The sequence below is a fragment of the Humulus lupulus genome, chromosome 6 (assembly GCF_963169125.1).
Source record: "Humulus lupulus chromosome 6, drHumLupu1.1, whole genome shotgun sequence".
Taxonomy (NCBI): Eukaryota; Viridiplantae; Streptophyta; class Magnoliopsida; order Rosales; family Cannabaceae; genus Humulus; species Humulus lupulus.
The window spans coordinates 218087475-218109015 of NC_084798.1; the positions used below are offsets into that span (position 1 = coordinate 218087475).

Sequence of the window (21541 nt, forward strand, 5' to 3'; positions counted from 1 at the left end):
TCGTGTTACTAGCATCGATATTGCTATGGTAAACCTTAATAGATTACACTTCTTGATTGTAAAAATAAATTTGGTGATTCGTTGCTATGTTATCCTTGACATTTTTATGTATTATGTGCCTTTAAGTAGTTCTCATAGTTTTTTTAATAAAGAAACAGGGGAGATGGCACTTGATTGTAATACTTGTGATTGTTGTACATATGTAAATGCTTTTGATCTTTTATGAAATCTGTCAAAGAATTTCAAGTTTTTATTATTCTATTAAGATTTTTCTTAGCATATCTGATAATTTAATTTGGGACTTTTTCCTTGCAGGCTTATGGTTTTGAAAATTACTTCAAAATTTGAATTAAGACGATTTTGCCGCACTACTGGTGCTGTTGCTATGGTAAGTCAGCTAGCATTTAATAGTACTCAAATTTTTTGAATTTTTTCCAAAATTCTCTAACAATATTCTTATTTGTGTTACAGTTAAAGCTTAGCAACCCAGATGACCTGGGACAGTTAAAGAAACAGGGTAATTTGTTTGTTTCCACTTTTGTTTTTTTTTCCCAGTTTTTGTTTGTCTTGTTTAAAGACTGGTTGTTCTTTACAGGCCAGTCTGATTTTCTTTCTTTTTAAAAAAATCTATTTTAGGTTCTTAAACTGATTAAAAAAGGTATCGCGTTGACATCATACGCTGGAAAGCTGGTTGGGGTCATCTGGGACATGCTACTTCTGATTCTTCAATCCATAGTGCTCTTTTTCGGATTGTTTGCAGGACTTCACAAGCATTGGAGGTCTGAATACTCTGTTTCTGTTTGGTCAGAATTTTCTATTTAATTTTGTTTCTTCACTGATTTTAGCCCCTTTATATGCTTTGGACCCCTTTTATGGTTTAATGGTTGTATGTAGACTGGCTATTCCTATATTTTTGGCAATCTTTACTACATTTTACTAAGGAGTTTTAACTTATCCATGCAGGCCATACAGATTGGAGCCACTAAAGTACTGTCAATGCTGTTGATGACAGCAGATTTCTTGCCACCATATTTTTCTGCAAGCAGCTTTGGTCTAGATGATAAACAGGTATAGCGTGTTCGAGTTAATCCATTTTCTTTCTTGATCATTAATTTTTTTATTTGAACAACTGACCCATTGTTTCTCATTTAATATATTTTAATTAATACACCGTCTAGGTTGCTGATTTGAAATATTCTGTAAGCTTTATTCTACTAGAGCAATCTGAATAAAATGAAGACTTATTTGTTGCTACTGTCAATCTTTTCACTGTTGCTGCTCGTTATCAGGTGTGCTACTTTTTGACATTTGTATATGTTTTCTGGTGTCAATAAGTGTATCACTCTTAAGTAATTTTCTGTTGTTTCATTTTGGGATTTCTCATTAACTGTTTATATTGAACTTTGTGTTCTATACAGCCTGCTTTTTTTATTGTTGTATTTGCCACCAAAGAGTTTATGGACGTCCAACCAGGTAATGCTAGTGATGGGAAGCTGCCAGCAATTGAGATTTCCTCTGGGCCAGTAGAGTCTAAAAGTTCAAGCCTTGTAGATGCAGTACTTTGTTATGTTGTAAATTCTGACAGTCATATCAATAAGAATATTTTGTGTTGAAAGTAGTAACTTTTAACTATGTTGACTATTTAAGACTCCTTGAATACTTAAAGAATATTTTGTATGTTTTAAACTAATTTGTGGATTATTAATACAATGTTGAATGTTTTTACTTTTTGTTATTTGAAAATCAAGTTCATTTGATGCTAGTATATATTAGAAAACTAATTTAAATATATAAAAAAATTAAAATATAATAGAATAAATTAGTGTTATATAAATAAAATATATAACGAGAATTTAAACATATCTAAATATAACAATAATACGAAAATTGTGTTATAATATTTATTACAATAACACTTTTTATGCAAAGAATTGTGTTATGCAAACTTCATTATATAACACAAAAAATGTGTTATAGTAAAGTGTAGTATAACACAAAAAAAGTGTTATACTAAAGTGTAGTATAACACAAAAAAAGTGTTATAGTATCGACTATAAATAACATAATTCAACACTTATCTATATATTAAAATAACATAGAAATTGTGTTATCGTTGACAATACAATAACACATCTGTATAACACTGATAAAGTGTTATGTAAAGTACCCTGACCTACGATAACATAGTCTATCTTAACACATCAGAAAATGTTATCATAGGTTTTGATAACACATTTTTGGTGTTATTAAAAGCATTTTTTCTTGTAGTGTCATATGGTGTTGGCCATTACAGGTGCCTCTGTGCATTTCTCTATTAAAAGCATACGATAATAATAATAAATATTGTTTGATCTTATCATTGAAACGTAGTAGTTGGATCCCATAATGATGTGTCTAATGTCTTTGTGCTCTTGCTAGGGTAATTAAATATTGATAAACGTTCTGAAGGCTAACTTTTCTTGGCAATTTCCCATACCACTACAGCTTTTCTCTCTCTCTCTCTCTCTCTCTCTCTCTCTCTCTCTCTCTCTCTATTTTCACTCTTATATTATTTTAAGTAGTTATGCATAATAATATTAAAATATATGTATGATAAGAGAGAGAGAGACAAAGTTGGAGTGGGTGCACCTAATTTAATTTTATCATGCATATATTTTAATATTATTATATAATAAATATGTTGGATTTGGACACCAACTTGTCATGTTTAATTGTCACACATCAGCATCTTTTGTCTGTACTTTAAAATTTATTATCAAAACTCTATTTTTTTTATTTTACACCAAACTTTTACTTTATATTTTACATCAACTACTCTATTTTTATCTCTACATTATTTAAATAATATATTAAAATTATATTATTCATAAAAGAGTTATTTGGAGTTAATTGTGGTAAAGTATCTTCCGTCCATGTTTTGGTGCAATCGTGCATCAACTCTCACCGTTAAGTTTATCTATAACACGTAGGCAAATGTATCCAATTGAAATGATATTTGGCGAAAATACCCAATTTAAAAAATGTTTGCGGTGACAGTACACAATTTAAGAGAAATTTGCAATAAAAGTATCGAAGTTATATACCAATTTCATACCATGTAGGTGGATTTTACGACGAAACAGATAACTACACCAAAACATGGATGGAAAGTACTTTCACCGTAAAAAAAATAACTTGGGTACTTAAGTGTTATGAAAACAATAATTTAAATATTTTGACTGCAAATATCCCTTCATTAAAAAATAATAATTTCCTAGATTTTTCTCGTTTTTAGTGCTACTTTAAATGTTTTTTAAAAAAATTATTCTTTTTTCTTTCTCTATTTCTCTACTTTTTATTTATTTGCTACTTTTTTTCTTATTTTAATTAATAAAAAGTATTAAATATATAATAATTAAATGATGTAAAAGAAAATAAAAAAAAATCTCATGATGTAATATAAAAATGTTATGTAAAACAAATAAAGTGGGATATTTGTGAGATATTTTAAAAAATAAAATTAAGAAGCTCTAAGTGATGGAAGAAGCACAATTACATCTTTAAAATGAATCTTCATTTTACATCTAAATCTCCTAATGGAAGAGTTTTTATGGGAGTGGTTCTTCAAATTTGAAGAGTTTTTTGAAGTAAAGCTTCAGGCCAATCTAATGGTAAATACTAAATGTATTCTATAATCATATATTATAGGATAATTCTTTCCTGGGGCATAGAAAATGCTTCTACCACATGGGCGTTTTCTATATCTTGTATTTTATAAATTTATAACTAATTTTTTTTCTTGACCGTATATATTATACTTATAGCAGACATCTCACTAATTTTTAAGAAATTCCAAATAATTTATCGTGCCCAAATCAAAGTTAAAACAGTCAATTGCACATGTGACTAAGTTTTTTTTATACGTGTGCAAAACATACTAATTGAGTTCTGTTTTGGGTACTATAAATTATTCAGAATTTCTAGAAAAATTAGTGTGATACCTGCTACAACTAAAATAGACAATGTCATGAAAAAATAATTGGGTTATAATTTTTTCAAAATACCAAAAACAAAAAATGAGACTGCGGTAGAGCCATTAGAATTATCATATGTTATATACCATAAAGGCTAATTTTTTTTTCTTGGCAACTTCTTCCAACTATCTACTTAGCTTTATTTTTTCATGAGTCATATCTCTCAATCTCACTCTATTTTTTATTTGACAAGAAAGACTAATTGGACAGTATCTTTTAATTTAATAATCGTCTAAACGTGATGGACGGTTGGACCTATATACCGTCTATTCATATGATGAATTTAAAATAAGATCAATATATAATCAGTCATACAAAGAAAATATACACACAACCTCCTTATTTCCCTGCGTATTGATTTCTCATATTTTCTCACCAGAATCTGAAACCATGGCCGACTTAATGGTTGGGGGAGCTCTTCTCTTTGGTTTGTTCAATGTCATCTTTGATAGGCTTGCTTCTAAAGAGGTCATTGACTTCTTTAAAGGAAAGGAAGACATTCTCCAAAACTTGAAGACTGTGTTGCTCTCCGCTAATGTTCTACTCAACGATGCCGAGAAGAAACAACTTGGAGACAAGAATGTGAAGAAGTGGCTTGAAGATCTTAAAGAAGCAATTTATGAAGCAGACCATGTGATGGACAAGATCAACACTGAAGCCCTGCGACTCAAGATGGAGAAAGATGAATCTGAAAGCACAGCAAGTAAGTCCTTGAACTTTTTCAAAAGAATTTATAATTCATTTGAAATAGCTGTGAAATCTGAAATAGAAGGGATCACTAGTGCATTAAAGGATCTCTTAGCCCAAACAGAGTATCTTGGTTTGAAAAAAGTTGAGCTGAAAACAACATTACATAGACCACCTGCACCTTTGTTAGATGATTCTAAGGTTTATGGAAGGGAGAATGATAAAGAGGCTATTGTTAAGCTAGTATTGTGTGATGATGTTGGTGACCATAGGATTGTCCTAATTCCTATAATAGGGATGGCTGGTATTGGCAAAACTACACTTACTCAAAGTGTATATGACGATACCACTGTCCAACAACACTTTCAATTGAAAGTGTGGGTAACTATCTCCGAAGATTTTGATGTTTTGAAAATAACTAAACTTATTTTTGAGGCAATCGCTAAAACAAGTTGCGAAGCAAAGGAGCTAAATCAACTTCAAAATGAATTGAAAAATGCTTTGACAGGGAAGAAGTTTCTTTTTGTTCTAGATGATGTATGGAATGAAAATTATTTGTTGTGGGACTCTTTGAAAAGCTCTTTTCAATCTGGCGATCAAGGAAGTAAGATCATTGTGACCACGCGTAGCAAAGATATTGCTTTGATGATGAGAACGATGCATGTTCAGCCTTACGAGCTTAAAGAAATATCTTACGAAAATTGTTGGAAGTTGTTTGCAGAACACGTCTTTGATAATATAGGCTCTCCAATGAGGTACACCAAGACTTGGAAGAAATCGGAAAGCAAATTGTAAAAAAGTGCAAGGGTCTTCCTTTGGCTGTAAAATCGATGGCTGGACTTTTACGATCTATGTCCACTACTGAAGAATGGAGACATGTACTGCAAAGTGATATTTGGGAGTTGTCCGATTGCCGCGGCATAAGAACAAATAATCTTAATATGGATGGCAGAAGGTCTTTTACAACCTCAAAAAGGAAAAGGTATTGAAGATGTTGGAGAAGAGTACATGAGTGCTTTAATATCAAGATCATTTTTCCAAAGATCCAGACACTATTCTCTCTCTATGCACGATGTTATGCATGATCTAGCTATGTATGTATCAGGTCAGTGTTGTTCTATTTATGATAGTTGTAATGACTTCCACAAGCTAAATGGTAGCAAGACACGCCATCTATCATACATGAAAGACTTAAAGGATACAGTAGAATTTGACAACTTTTCTAGAGTGAAGGATTTGCGCACCTTGTTAGCTTTACCATTGCGAGATACAAATCCATGGCAGCAGACACAATTAAAGCTTGAAATTGTGCTGAAGGATGGAGGATGCTTAAGATCACTTTCTTTGTCAGCATCATGTATCACAGACTTGCCTGATTCAATTGGAAATTTAAAACATCTCAGGTATTTGGATGTGTCTCGCACGAAAGTTAAGGAATTACCTCATTCAGTTTGTGGGCTGTACAATTTGGAAACACTCTTGTTGTCGAGTTGTATAAATCTCACACAATTGCCTACCAACATGTCCAAGTTAATCAACCTGCGTCATCTTATGACAAGAGGGACTCCTCTAAAAGAGATGCCACCGAAGATTTGTAATATGATAAATCTTCAGAGGTTAAGTGATTTTGTTGTGTGTAAAAATGATGGGTCCAGGATCAAAGAGTTGGGTAAGTTGGATAATTTGCATGGACGCTTGGAGATTTCAGGACTTGAGCATGTTAGAGAAGTGCGTGATGTTTCGGAAGGCATTTTGAAGAACAAAAAGTATCTCAATAAACTCATTCTTTTATGGAACGGTGTGGCAGATAGCTCAACAAAGGAAAGAGAAGTACTTGATGCACTCCAACCACATGTAAATTTAAAGGTACTCAAAATTAGAGATTATAACGGTACAAGCTTGCCAGATTGGGTAACACATCCATCATATTGTAACTTGAAAAAAGTTGATCTACACTGTAGAAATCTTTGCTTGTCATTGTTATCATTTCGGCTGCTAAGTTCATTGATAGATTTTCGTGTTTCTTGTCTTGATATGCATGATGAATTTCGTAGTATGTCTTTGAATAAGCCCTTTCCATTCTTAGCAAGATTAGAGCTTCATGATACAGATATGTTGGATTGGTCATTTATTAATACAAGTGACCAAAGATGTGAGATTTTTCAATGTTTAAAGCAATTTGATTTAGTCAGTTGTGGGAAGCTGAGTGTGGCATTGCCTATCTGTAATTTTCCATCTTTAAAAATTATCAATATTGCATCTTGCGATGATTTGGTAACTATATTTCCAACAAGTACTCACATTGACTCTCCATATCCTTCCCTCAAAATGTTGAACACAATGCATTGCTCAAGGTTGGAAACCTTTTCAGAAATGGGATTGCCCTTTACTTTACAATTTCTACGCATCGCATCATGTGATAAGCTCATGGAAAACCGCATGAAATGGAATTTACAAAGACTCCCATCATTGAATTCCTTAGAACTCTGGCATTGTGAAGAAATGGTGGATTCATTTCCAGAGGAATGGCTGCTCCCACCATCTTTAAGAAGACTTAAGATCTTTGAATGTAATAACCTCAAAGCTCTGAACAGCAAAGGCTTCCAACACCTCACCTCCCTTCGTTAATTAGATCTTCTTTATTTGGAAAAGCTAGAGTGCTTACCAGCAGCAGGACTGCCCCAGAGTGTTACTTATTTGTCCATAGAAGGATGCAGTCTGCTAATTCCCAGGTGCAAGGAAGGAACAATGGAAGATTGGCCCAAAGTTCAACACATTCCTAACATACTAACCGAAGAAACAGAACATAATAAGGAAGACTTACGCTTCAGGTAACTTTCCTTGTCATTATTTTTGTAAATATATTTTGATTTATAGATTAATTCAAAGATTGCATTAGTAAAAATATTCTGTATATAATATTAATTAAATAATAAATATTCTGTATATATAAGTAGCTAATGAGACTAAGAATTTGGTGTTTAGCTGATTTGTTCTCAAGCCATCCACATCTCATTATTATTATTTAATACAGAGTATTTGAAACTTATGTACTTGCAATTGTAAATAAATATAAAATTTTCTTTTATTTTTTAAAAATGATTCTTTTTCACTGATTTTCTAAGCTACTATTTTCAAGAGTACTAATCAATAGATTTGCAGGGGAATTGCTTATTATCGTACGTGGATTGGTGATTGATTGGGCTTCTTTAATTTGGTTGGTATTTCTCCCTTTGCTGCTATAACAGAGTTATGACTTGTGACTGAGATTGGCTGTCGTATTGTTGTGAACATTATTGCTTGGAATCATCTTTCGTGATTTCATATGTTGGGTTTGATAAAAATTTTGTTTTTGAATTTTTTAAACACAAAAATGCAAATATTATTTGTATTTTTGTTTCTTTATTTTTTTTTTAAAAAAGTATGTTTGATAACTATTTGTGTTTTTTGTTTTTAAAAGCAAAAAATTATAAATACGTTTGGTAACTTTTATTTTTACTTTTTGTTTAACAATATAACATGAAGTGTTGATTTGAAGACGAGAAGAAAAAAAAAATGAAAAAGTAAAAAAACGGTTTGAAAAATTTTTAAAAGTGAAAAAAATTTATTTTCAAAATTTAATGAATTTTAATTAAAAAATTTTTAAATAATAAATAAAAAAAGAGCTATGAAACACTATTTTATGTTTCATTTTCAAATTTTTAATTAATTAAATAAAAAATTATTTTTTTAAGTGTTACCAAACAACTTCATAATGTTTTGTGGGTGAGAATGTGATAGTGTTGTAATCTTTATGATCATTTCATTTATTTGTATTAGAAAACTCATAGTTATGCTTTTACTGGTTTCCCTTTGATTTTCTTTCCTAATTTTCATCAAAGTCTGATAATTTATTATCCATGATGTAGGAATGACTGATAATTTCACATTATGAATGAGTTGCGAATGTTATTGTTAAGAAAATATATTATTGACGAAGTTGTTTTCCTTTTATCAATCTCACCTAATATTATCTTATCAATTTATTTTTTTTAATTTTCATAGTCTTTTTCTTGACCAAAGAAATTACATATTTATTAAGATAATTTCATGTATATTATTATGAATGGATGACAATATTATGGTCCTTGTTTTTTAGTTTTACTTTTCTTACAAGGCAATATGACAAATATTAATTTGGTTTGTAGGGTATTTGGCCAATGAGAAAGACTGTTTTTGTAATCTTTCTAAATTTGTTCATATAACCCAATCCTCATAGATGTAGCCATGCATCAGATAAAACCATATATTAGGGGTATAATATGCATACTTTTCTTTGAATGACTCATATCTACTCAAAGTTTTGCTGCCAATAAATACATTGGCATTGATCATCTATTTTTCTTATATTTTTCTATCTATATGTTCTTAGAGCAGAGAACCACATCACATAGGGACTGGTGTTGCCTTCATTGGAATCCTTCTCGACTTTGCTCTTCAGTCTTATGATGTCTTTCGCTCTTTGGTCTTTCAATTTTGCTTTTGGCGAACAGCACCAAGTCCCATTGGGGAGTCTCCTAATGGCTTGTGGAGTTTCCTTTCTTCTTCTCTTTACCAATTGGGATTATTCAACAAGGCGCAACAAACATGGTAAAGTCAAGTCCAAACTGCTAACCTGGAAAAAAAAAAACATGGGATTTCAATCTTGTATAACTTGTAAAAATGTAATAATGTGCAGCAAACCAAGGATGAATGTCAGTGTTTACAGAGTTGATCATTTGTTACATATACCTTGGGAGGCCTCTTGCTAATGTGGACCTGTGGCTATTTAATTATATCAGCATCTCACAAGCTCTCATGTTCCTGGGTGACTTCAAACTATACAGGTCCTTACATGAAGATTTGTACCAATCCATGTTCCTTGTTCAGGTCATAAAAATCTTCAAGAACTACTAGTTTGATATTTCATGTCTTTTGTTCTTTTGGTCTAATATGATATCCTTTTTATTACTCTAATTTCAGCTAGTTGGCACAAATATTGGCCAAGTTTCTACTTTTCCATGGCATATATGGTGGTTACTTTCAACCATTGATCATATCATCAACACAGAACTTGGTAATGATGTTTTCTACAATGCCTCAATTACAAGTTTGAGTTTTGAATAATCTTGACTCTAAAATTAGTTGGAAGTTTGTTGACAGTTGGAAAAAACATCAAGACTGCAGCTTGGTTTCAACTCGAAGTCTTACTACTTTGTGCATAAAAGAATGTACTGTTAATTCCCAAGTGAATAAAGATTGGCATATGATTCAATTCAACACATAGCTAAAAAACACTAACTGAATAAAGTCAGTATTAGTAGAAGTCATTATTCTTAGACAGCAGGTAAAACCTACTTTCTTTTTGCATTTCAATTTATTCAGTGAATGTATTTTGATTTCAAGATCAATTCAAAGTCAGTATTAGTAGAAGTCATTATTCTTTTGTACTGATTTGTTTTATTTTTCCTCAATACTATTTCAACTCACTGTGATACAAGTGTACATTTGCTACATCAATTTAAGAGTCCAAGTTGTTATTAATCAAATAATCAATAGCCTCTTTTATTTTAGAATAGTTAATTATTTTTACAGGTTTTCTGAATTTCTCTTTCCAATCATGCTTGAATAGATTTGCAGGAACACAGCATTGTTTATTATACAGCCAATGAGACAATGCAGACTCTCATGTTTGTGGGATATATTTATATATATAGCCTTGCTTAATTTGCTCAGTATTTCTCTCTTTAATTTGTTGCCATTATTATGACTAGTGACTGAGATTAACAGAGCGAAATCTGCAGGAAGGCAAGCAAATTACACAGAAAAGGTTCTAATAATATTTAAGATGCATGATGGTCATTTAAAGTTCACAGCTGATCAATGTCCTGAAACTGAAGCAGAAGTAAAACTGTAAAAGACAAGGATAAAGTCCCATATGCACCGCACTTGGTTGTTTGATGTATGTAAAATGCTTATGCCCTCAGTTTTCTTGATGTCTAAACCTGGGCTCGAGCATTGGCTTGGTGTGAAATGGTCAATGAGGTATCTCAAAGGTACAAGCACACATGGTAAGGTGTACAAGAAAAATGCTGGAAAGATATGGCTCGAAGGGTTTGTAGATTCTGATGTTGCTTCAAATCAAGATTCAACAAAGTCTCTCACTTTCTATGTTATTACAATAGTGGGAGCACAGTGAGTTGGAAGCCTCGTCAGTACCAAGTTATTGCCTTGTCCACATCTGAAGCTGAATTCATGGCAACTGTAGAAGCTTGTAAGGAAGTAGTGGGAGCATTGCTTAAACTTGTTGAACATTGATACAAGCTTGTTGAAGTTACTTGAGCTAAATCATCATGAGCTTTCCTTATTACTAGTCATCCAGAACACATCCAGCAAGCAGTGATTTTACCGCTGACTTTGCCTATGCACACTAACTCAGTTCATCATCTTAGTTTCAGATTAGTATTGTATTTCACATCTTTGTAGAAAGAAGATCGCTTTGAGTGTGGTTGTACAAGGGGTTCTCTGGTTTGGTTCTAAGGGTACAGAAAGAGTGAGTTTGGTGAGAGAGTTTGGTACCAATAAACCATTGAAGATCTTCAACTGTAACAAAGATTGTATTGCTGATTCTCTATATATATGTAGGTTTAAAATAAATCTTGACTTACTAATGATATTATATAAATCTTGACTTACTAATGATATTATATATCATTTTAAATTTTTTTTGAAAACAAGACAAAATAAAATTATTAAAATTAACAAAAAAATAAATTAAAGAATGACAAAAGTGTTAATTTTTTTAGTTAATCTGGTGCCTATATATATTTTTGGGTGCCTATATATATATTTTACCTTAACTAAGATTTGAAAAAAAAAAAAACGTACAATCTAAAAAAAATATATATTTATAATAAATAAAAAAATAATAAACACAATTCATATTACAAAAAAAAATTGCAAAATAACCAAAGAAAAATTTCATATAAAATTAGTAACATAAAAATAAATAAATAAGCTAAAAAATAATAATTAAATTACAAACATACCCTTCCAAATTAATAAAAGTTGAATAAGAGTAAAACTATGGCATAACCCAACTTTTATAAAAAAAAATATGGGAAAATAAACTTATAAAAGTGAAAATTCTTAAAAAACGTCATAGATTAATTTTTTTTTTTAAATCCATATTTTTGCACACTATTAAAAATCTCATATAAAATGTATTTTACTCATAAAAATATGGCATTGCCATAGATCTAGCCTTAAAAAAATTAACTTTCAAAAATCAATAACTAAAACAATTCCAAACTTAAATGTGAAAAAAGCTATGACTTAATTCCAAACTTAATTATTTATATGGGAAATAAAAAACCATATGTTGACTGTGTTTTTAGCCAACGACGTGAGAACATCAAAAACGATATAGCCTTCAAGAGAATGTAAACGACACAGACAGTTTAATAAAGAAAATAAAGAACACACAAGATTTTATAGTGGTTCAACCTCGATTGTCGGTAATAGCCTAATCCACTTATAGTTGTGATTTATGGTTCTGTACTCAAGATCAGATGGACTGAGCCAACTGAGTTTCTTCAGTACATATTGCAAAAATACAATAATTCTTTCAAGTGACAGCACTTTCTCTCTCTAGAATACTCAGACCCAAATTTCTCTCTCTAGAATACTCAGACCCAAATTTTCTCTCTCTAGAAAGAAGAAGCAGAAGAAGCCCCTCTCTCATCCCATAAGCCCTCTATTTATAGGCTTAGGGTCATACATACGGTATCCCCTAGAATCGGGATATTTTATTATATTTATTACATTTAAATTACAAAGAAACATTCAAAATTCAAAATGTAACAAACCCCCTATTTGTGGGAAGAATGAGAGATTCCCGCATATCTTGTTGAAGTTGTTTATGGGAATCTTGACTTAGTCTCCTCTAGCTAGTTGATCCACCTCCTATTGACCACCCATGCAAGTGCTGGTCGAACATGTGCATGGTGGTAGGACAAACATTTGTTGGTCGGACGTGCATGGTGGTAGGACATGCATGGTGGTAGGACATGCACTTCTCTCCTCTAACATGACACTCTTCTCTAGCATGCCATGTTTCTCCTCAGACCAAATCCTTGGGGTCTCCTAGGACCACCCTCTTGGGGTCTCCTAGGACCACTCTCTTGAGTTCTCCTCGGATGCATTCTCCTTAGCCTCCTAGGATGCACTCTCCTTAGCTCTCCTCGGACCAAGGTGCACTTGGCTTGGTTATGACATCTTTCAAGCAGTCCAAATTCTTCGTCAGTCTACCGGGTCCATTTATCACAACTCTCAGGAGTCAATGTATTTATTGATTATTAATATGTCTTTTACTGACCATGAACTGCCACTTGTCACATTTATTGTCACGTCATTGATCTCCAATTTTTGGGTATAACACCATATATTTGAAAAATTAAAATAAAAGCCATAAAAACAATTCAAAATTTCCATAAAAAAAAGTTAAAAGGCAAAAAAAAAAAAGCCATATGTAATTTCCACTTTTTTATTATTGTCTTTATATTTCTCTCCTTTTTTTTTTCTTATTTCAATTAATAAAAAATATTTAAAGATATAATATTTATATGATGTAAAAAAAATACAAATAAATTGATGTATGGTGTAATATAAAAATTAGAGGTAAAACAGAGGAATAAATGTTTTGGTGATTTATTATAAAAAAAATAGAGTATAACACCCTTGGGGTGCCAATGACCCTTTTTATCTTAAGTTTTATTTCCAATTTGAGAGAATTTATATATATATATATAGTAAAGATGATTTTGACTATTATTATTATTATGGCCACACACTTGAGACTGAGAGCGACACCGTCCCATTTGCTGAAAATCAGCAGTAAGCCTTTAAAATTCTTATTTTTAATGTGGTGTAGAATGAGGTGATCCAATAGTGTCTTAATCAAAGATAATAATATGTTAGATATAACGAAGAAAATATAATATTAATTTCCAACCTCATAAATAAGAGATAAGTGTTAATTAGGGGCCAAAGCCCAAAATTTGTTGTTAATTAGCAAAGAAAAAATAAGGCAAGGCAACAAAGGAAGAAGACAGAATCAAAAGATTTCCAACCAAAACACACTTTAGTATATTACCATACCATACCATTATATTTTAATTATTATTAAAGTCATATAAAACTTTAGTCATATTATATATTGCAAATCTTTTACTTGACGACTTTGAGAATAATGCTCTAACTGGATGTAGGTCAAATTTACCTAACCAGTATAAAAACCTTGGCGTCCATTTCTTTAGTTTAATTTTGATTTGTTGCTCGGGTACTTTGGGTTCTGTTCTTGAACACAAAGCATCCGAGCAACAAATAGTGACAAACTTCTATGATATAAATACATAATAGTGAGGTTTTCTATTTGAGATTGCTGAAATCATTGAGGGTGTATTGAATTTGATTGATATAGTGGGACTAAATCAATTAAACTCCTATCTTGTTCTTTTACTTCACTATTTTATTTGTTCTTTATTAGGCTAATGTGTTAGAGTAATTTGATGTTAATGTAGTTCTTTATTTTAATTTCTTTAATTGATAAGTATGTATAATAGTACTGAAACAATAAAGAATTTATACAGAAGTTTGTATATAGCTAAGTGTATAGAGAAAATTTATCGTCTAATATTAATATTTCATTCATTTAACCATATACTTTTTTTTCAACATTGTATTGGTGGCCTTAGCTCTGTAAATTCCTTTAGAAATAGGCTTCGGCTAATTCAAAGTCAGGAATTCAAATCCCTTAAATAATATAAAAATATGGATTTAAAGAGAGTTTTCACTAACGTAATTAAAAAAAAAAATCTCATTTTCCGTGGAGACTTTTCTCTTGGCAATTTTATGGAACCATCACACTTTAATTGGCAGAATTAATGAAAAGAAGAAAAAAAAAAATACTTCTATTGGAGTATAGTGCGTCACGTAAAATAAGTGTAAGAATATTGAGCAATTAATAATAACATAGTTAACTCTACTAATAACTCATTGATTTTTAGAATAAGTCTCATGATTCTTGTCATGATATCATGAGCCAATTCATTTGCGGGCATCCGATCCACACCAATTGAGTCAAGTCACACGAGATCTATATAATGCAAAATATTCTTGAGATTGAGATCCAAATAGTGAGCTAAACTGCATAGAATTCAATATTAGTGAGCGAAAATAGACACCATCTTCAAGGTATAAGATGGTATATTGGAGTATGGTGTAAATATAAGAATATCTGGAACTCCATTGAGTGGTGGTTGGTGTTTAGACGTAGGCTCATCATTCTTGTATCTTTAGAGAAAAGTCATGGTTTTTAGTTTAGTTCATTCACTACCATAAAAACTTATCATCTAATCTATACACGCGGGACCTTTATATAATCAGTCATACAAAGAAAATATACACACAACCTCCTTATTTCCCTGCGTATTGATTTCTTTTATTTTATCACCAGAATCTGAAACCATGGCTGACTTAGTGGGGGGAGCTCTTCTCTCTGCTTTGTTCAATGTCCTCTTTGATAGGCTTGATTCTCAAGAGGTCACTGACTTCTTTCAAGGAAAGGAAGCCATTCTCCAAAACTTGAAGACTTTGTTGCTGTCCGCTAATGTTCTACTTAACGATGCCGAGGAGAAACAACTTGGAGACAAGAATGTGAAGAAGTGGCTTGAAGATCTCAAAGAAGTAATTTATGAAGCAGACCATGTGATGGACAAGATCAACACTGAAGCCCTGCGACTCAAGATGGAGAAAGATGAATCTGAAAGCACAGCAAGTAAGTCCTTGAACTTTTTCAAAAGAATTTATAATTCATTTGAAATAGCTGTGAAATCTGAAATAGAAGGGATCACTAGTACATTAAAGAATCTCTTAGACCAAACAGAGCATCTTGGTTTGAAAAAAGTTGAGCTGAAAACAACATTACATAGACCACCTGCACCTTTGTTAGATGATTCTAAGGTTTATGGAAGGGATAATGATAAATATGCTCTTGTTAAGCGAGTATTGTGTGATGATGTTGGTGACCATAGGATTGTCGTAATTCCTATAATAGGGATGGGTGGTATTGGCAAAACTACACTTACTCAAAGTGTATATGACAATACCACTGTCCAACAACACTTTGACTTGAAAGTGTGGGTAACTATCTCCGAAGATTTTGATGTTTTGAAAATAACTAAACTTATTTTTGAGGCAATCACTGAAACAAGTTGCGAAGCAAAGGAGCTATATCAACTTCAAAATAAATTGAAAAATGCTTTGATAGGGAAGAAGTTTCTTTTTGTTCTCGATGATGTATGGAATGAAAATTATTTGTTGTGGGACTCTTTGAAAAGCTCTTTTCAATCTGGCGATCAAGGAAGTAAGATCATTGTGACCACGCGTAGCAAAGATATTGCTTTGATGATGAGGACGATGCATGTTCAGCCTTACGAGCTTAAAAAAATATCTTTCAAAAATTGTTGGAAGTTGTTTGCAGAACACGTCATTGATAATATACGCTCCAATGAGGAACATCAAGACATGAAAGAAATCGGAAAGCAAATTGTAAAAAAGTGCAAGGGTCTTCCTTTGGCTGTAAAATCGATGGCTGGACTTTTACGATCTATGTCCACTAGTGAAGAATGGAGACATGTACTGCAAAGTGATATCTGGGAGTTGTCCAATTGCCGTGACATAGGAATTGTTCCAGCTTTGTGGTTGAGCTATCGATTTCTACCTCCTCATTTGAAGCCATGTTTTTCTTTTCTCTCGATATTTCCCAAAGATTATGAATTTTGGAAAGGTGACAGAGAACGAATAATCTTAATATGGATGGCAGAAGGTCTTTTACAACCTCAAAAAGGAAAAAGGATTGAAGATGTTGGAGAAGAGTACATGAGTGCTTTAATATCAAGATCATTTTTCCAAAGATCCAGACACTATTCTCTCTCTATGCACGATCTTATGCATGATCTAGCTATGTATGTATCAGGTCAGTGTTGTTCTATTTATGATAGTTGTAATGACTTCCACAAGCTAATTGGTAGCAAGACACGCCATCTATCATACATGAAAGACTTAAAAGATACAGTAGAATTTGACAACTTTTCTAGAGTGAAGTATTTGCGCACCTTGTTAGCTTTACCATTGCGAAATAGATTTCCATGGCAAGAGACACAATTAAAGCTTGAAATTGTGCTCAAGGATGGAGGATACTTAAGATCACTTTCTTTGTCAGAATCATGTATCACAGACTTGCATGATTCAATTGGCAATTTAAAACATCTCAGGTATTTGGATGTGTCTCGCACGAAAGTTAAGGAATTACCTCATTCAGTTTGTGGGCTGTACAATTTGGAAACACTCTTGTTGTCAGGTTGTGGAAATCTCACACAATTGCCTACCAACATTTCCAAGTTAGTCAACCTGCGTCATCTTATGACAAGATGGACTCCTCTAAAAGAGATGCCACCGAAGATTTGTGATATGATAAATCTTCAGAGGTTAAGTAATTTTGTTGTGTGTAAAAATGATGGGTCCAGGATCAAAGAGTTGGGAAAGTTGGATAATTTGCATGAACGCTTGGAGATTTCAGGGCTTGAGCATGTTAGAGAAGTGAGTGATGTTTTGGAAGGCAATTTGAAGAACAAAAAGTATCTCAATGAGCTCATTCTTGATTGGAATGGTGAGGCAGATGATTCCACAAAGGAAAGAGAAGTTCTTGATGCACTCCAACCACATGTAAATTTAAAGAAACTCGTAATCAGACGTTATAACGGTACAAGCTTGCCAGATTGGGTAACACATCCATCATATTGTAACTTGAAAAAAGTTAAGCTACAGTGCACAAATCTTTGCTTGTCGTTGTTATCATTTCGGCGGCTAAGTTCACTGATAGATTTTCGTGTTTTTGGTGTTTCCTGTCTTGATAAGCATGATGAATTTCGTAGTATTTCTTTGAATAAGCCCTTTCCATTCTTAGCAATATTATGGCTTGATCATATAGATATGCTGGATTGGTCATTTATTAATACAAGTGACGAAAGATGTGAGATTTTTCAATGTTTAAAGCAATTTGATTTAGTCAGCTGTGGGAAGCTGAGTGTGGCGCTACCTATGTGTAATTTTCCATCTTTAGAATATATCAATATTTCATCTTGCGATGAATTGGTAACTATATTTCCAACAAGTACTCACATTGACTCTCCATATCCTTCCCTCAACTTGTTGAACACAATGCATTGCTCAAGGTTGGAAACTTTTTCAGAAATGGGATTGCCTTTTACTTTACAACGTCTACGCATCGCATCATGCGATAAGCTCATGGAAAACCGCATGAAATGGAATTTACAAGGACTCCCATCATTGATTTCCTTAGAACTCTGGCATTGTGGAGAAGTGGTGGATTCATTTCCAGAGGAATGGCTGCTCCCACCATCTTTAAGAAGTCTTAAGATCTTTGAATGTAATAACCTCAAAGCTCTTAACAGCAAAGGCTTTCAACACCTCACCTCCCTTCGTCAATTAGATCTTCTTTATTTGGAAAAGTGTAATGACCCACTAATCTAGACTAATTGGACCATTATCGAAACTATACATAAAACTTACATTTTTACGAAAATACCATAATTTATTGAGTAACTTGAAAAATAAGAGTTATTTACAAATAAACAGAATACTAAGAAGGATTTTGGGATCCCATTGTCTTTAAAACAAAACAAGATTTAAAATAAAATACATTTCATAATAATGCGGAAAATACACATAAAAACCATAAAAACATAAAAGGAGACTATATCCTCGAATCGAATAACGCTCGGCCCCTTGACTCCATTCCTCATCGATACACATTCTCCAAGCGTCACGAATCTTTCCGCCTCTAAACTTATTTTCCTGCACATAAACAGAAAGGAGTGAGCCTAATGCCCAGTAAGGAAAATCTAACACAAAGTCACATACATAATTTCATAAGAAAACATAAAGACTTAACATAATACATATAACATACACTTATTATAATGGCCATTATTACTTGGGGTCCCATAGACTAAACAAGCATATGCCCATGGGGTTAATGGGGTCCTACTAGCTAAGTAGGTCATATGCCCATAACCCATTTGGGGTCTTGTTAGTCATATGGGTCATATGCCCAAGCCTACATACACATATACATATCATAACACTTTTAATAACATAAACATATAGATAACATAAGCACATAACATATTAATTCTAGCCTATTTTCCTTACCAAAGTTACCGGGATAAAATGGACTGAGTTAGGACTTTTGGAACACTCCTAAAACCACAATGAACAAGGGTGAGTCTAAAGAAAGGAGATGAAATGAAAGAGAATAGGAAGACTAAACCATTAAACGAAAATATGCTTACCACCACTTAAGTGCTTAAGAACTTGGATTCCCTAACCAAAAATAAGAATAAGGTTAGGGGACTGAGTAGAAGGTTTTGAGAAAAGAAATAACATAGAATACAGAAAGGACTAGAGTTTTGGGTTTACCTCAAAGATTGCAAGATCAATCTAACCTCCACCGAAATACTATAGAACTCACTTCCCAAGTGTTTGATAAGCTTATGATGTTTAAGCTTATAGTTTTTCCCCAAACCAAGTGTTTACACTCTCACACTCACTTAACACTAGCAGCCTCTGAACTTAGAGCAAATGGTGAATAATGGCTGGGTACTAGGTCCTATTTATAGAGTTTGGGAATGAAAATATCTTGATTTTACTTGAATAAAAATAATGGCTTTTTAGGTGAAAATCATTTGAATAATCGTTCAGCAGAGGCTGAAGACTCGTTCAGAAGATGCTGGACTGTTGAAGGAGTTTGAATGGCTGAAGGGAAAAGAATTCAAATGTATTTGAATTCATGCTGGTGGAGGCGATATATCGCCCCCTATAGGCGATATATCGCCTGGACCTTTGTTCCCGAGGCGACCGTGCATCGATTCGTGTTTTCCGTATCTACGTGCTGCGACATATCGCCCCCTATAGCTGCGATATATCGGCATACGCTGAATATTTAAACACGAATTTACACATTTTTAGCTGAGTTTGAATGGAGTAAACAGCCTTGACTAAGCCCTCAACGTGCTCAAAGCTGCTGACTGACCCTATACATTCAAACTTTTACCCTTATTTAATTTAATCCTCAAAAATACTAAATCCTTAATTACCATTCAAAACATGTGCTTAAAATCCTATTGGTTGATGTCTAAACCTTATAATATAATAATATATTCCTTAATATCAGACACATTAATCAAACCTTAGGTTATACTTAATATTCTTAAACTATAGGTTAAACTTAGAAAATCTATAAGTACTACTATGAGTGTCCAAATAACTCCCGGTCTGAACCAAAAATCCAAAGTAACAATGATAACACTAAACATACTATAATACTACTAAACAATTAGCTAAGTAAAGTTCTTGGACTCTACAATTCTCCCCTACTAAAAAGAATTTCGTCCTCGAAATTTACTTACCAAATAACTCCGGATACCGGCTCTGCATGTCCTCTTCCAACTCCCACGTTGCCTCGCGTTCAGAACTATTGCTCCATAGGACTTTAACTATAGGAAAGCTCTTGGACCGTAACTGCTTCATCCCCCTATCTAGGATGCTAATCGGTCGTTCCTCGTAACTTAAGTCCTTCTGGAGTGCTATGGTGTCGTACTTGAGGACGTGAGATGGGTCTGACACATACTTGCGTAACATCGAGATGTGGAAGACGTTGTGACTATCGGCTAGTGCTGGCGGTAGGGCTAGTCTATACGCAACTGGTCCCACTTTGTCCAATATCTCAAAAGGACCTAAGAATCGGGGACTGAGCTTGCCTTTCTTCCCGAACCGCTTGACACCCTTCATAGGAGATATCTTCAGGAAGACTTGATCTCCAACTTGGAACTCCACATCGCGTCGCTTGGTATCCGCATAGCTCTTCTGTCGGCTTTGAGCAGCAAGCATACGCTGTCTAATAAGCGTTACTGCTTCTTGTGCTTGTCTAACAGCTTCGGGCCCTAGAAGCTGCCTTTCTCCTACCTCGTCCCAGTGCAACGGTGATCGACACCTTCTTCCATATAGCAACTCATAAGGTGCCATCTCGATCGTCGACTGGTAGCTGTTGTTGTACGAGAACTCGATCAGCGGCAAGTACTTGTTCCACGATCCTCCGAAGTCAAGTACACATGCGCGTAGCATATCCTCTAAAATCTGAATCGTACGCTCTGACTGCCCATCTGTCTGAGGATGGAAAGCTGTACTAAGACTTAACTTAGTACCCATGGCTTGCTGTAAGCTTCTCCAAAATCTTGACGTAAACACTGATCCTCTATCTGATACTATCGTCTTGGGGATTCCATGCAATCGTACAATCTCTTGGATGTAGATGTCTGCATATTGGTCTGCCGTATAAGAAGTCTTAACAGGCAGAAAATGAGCCGACTTGGTTAGTCTATCTATGACTATCCAAGCAGAATCATGCTGCTTATTTGTCTTTGGCAGACCCGTCACGAAGTCCATGGCTATATCGTCCCACTTCCACTCCGGTATGCTAAGCGGTTGCAATAATCCTGCAGGTCGCTGATGCTCCGCCTTCACTTGCTGGCATACCAGACACTTAGATACATACTCTGCTATGTCCTTCTTCATCCCTGGCCACCAATAGACTGCCTTGATGTCATGAGTCATCTTGGTAGACCCTGGATGAACTGAGTACGGAGTACTGTGCGCTTCTTCTAGGATCGTCTTCTTAATAC

General features: G+C 33.5%; 3 protein-coding genes, 1 long non-coding RNA gene and 1 pseudogene across 5 annotated transcripts; all 5 read left to right on the top strand.

Moving 5' to 3' along the window:
* The first annotated feature begins 491 nt into the window (after nt 1-491).
* LOC133784514 (uncharacterized) lies at nt 492-1684 on the top strand. 2 transcript variants are annotated; one of them, XR_009871380.1, is made up of 4 exons: nt 492-779; nt 964-1068; nt 1179-1289; nt 1419-1584. XR_009871380.1 is itself a non-coding variant. In XM_062223828.1 (2 exons), exons 1-2 carry the CDS (start codon nt 958-960, stop codon nt 1611-1613), a joined length of 306 nt encoding a protein of 101 aa, XP_062079812.1. In that variant the 5' UTR covers nt 854-957; the 3' UTR covers nt 1614-1684. The 2 variants fall into 2 exon arrangements, 1 of the variants encoding a protein (XP_062079812.1); XM_062223828.1 differs by lacking the exons at nt 492-779; nt 1179-1289 and having other exon boundaries at nt 854-1068; nt 1419-1684.
* Nucleotides 1685-4403: 2719 nt separating this feature from the next.
* LOC133786077 (putative disease resistance RPP13-like protein 1) lies at nt 4404-5689 on the top strand (annotated as a pseudogene).
* A 19-nt stretch (nt 5690-5708) lies between these two features.
* Nucleotides 5709-7328, top strand: LOC133786078 (putative disease resistance protein At3g14460). The gene has a single exon (XM_062225292.1). It carries the CDS (start codon nt 5709-5711, stop codon nt 7326-7328), a length of 1620 nt encoding a protein of 539 aa, XP_062081276.1.
* A 561-nt stretch (nt 7329-7889) lies between these two features.
* On the top strand, nt 7890-9960 carry LOC133784515 (uncharacterized). Its single transcript, XR_009871381.1, has 4 exons — nt 7890-7917; nt 9112-9329; nt 9418-9608; nt 9702-9960. It is a non-coding gene; the product is annotated as an uncharacterized LOC133784515 (long non-coding RNA).
* A 5247-nt stretch (nt 9961-15207) lies between these two features.
* LOC133783342 (putative disease resistance RPP13-like protein 1) lies at nt 15208-18340 on the top strand. The gene has a single exon (XM_062222955.1). It carries the CDS (start codon nt 15246-15248, stop codon nt 18330-18332), a length of 3087 nt encoding a protein of 1028 aa, XP_062078939.1. The 5' UTR covers nt 15208-15245; the 3' UTR covers nt 18333-18340.
* The last annotated feature ends 3201 nt before the right edge of the window (nt 18341-21541 follow it).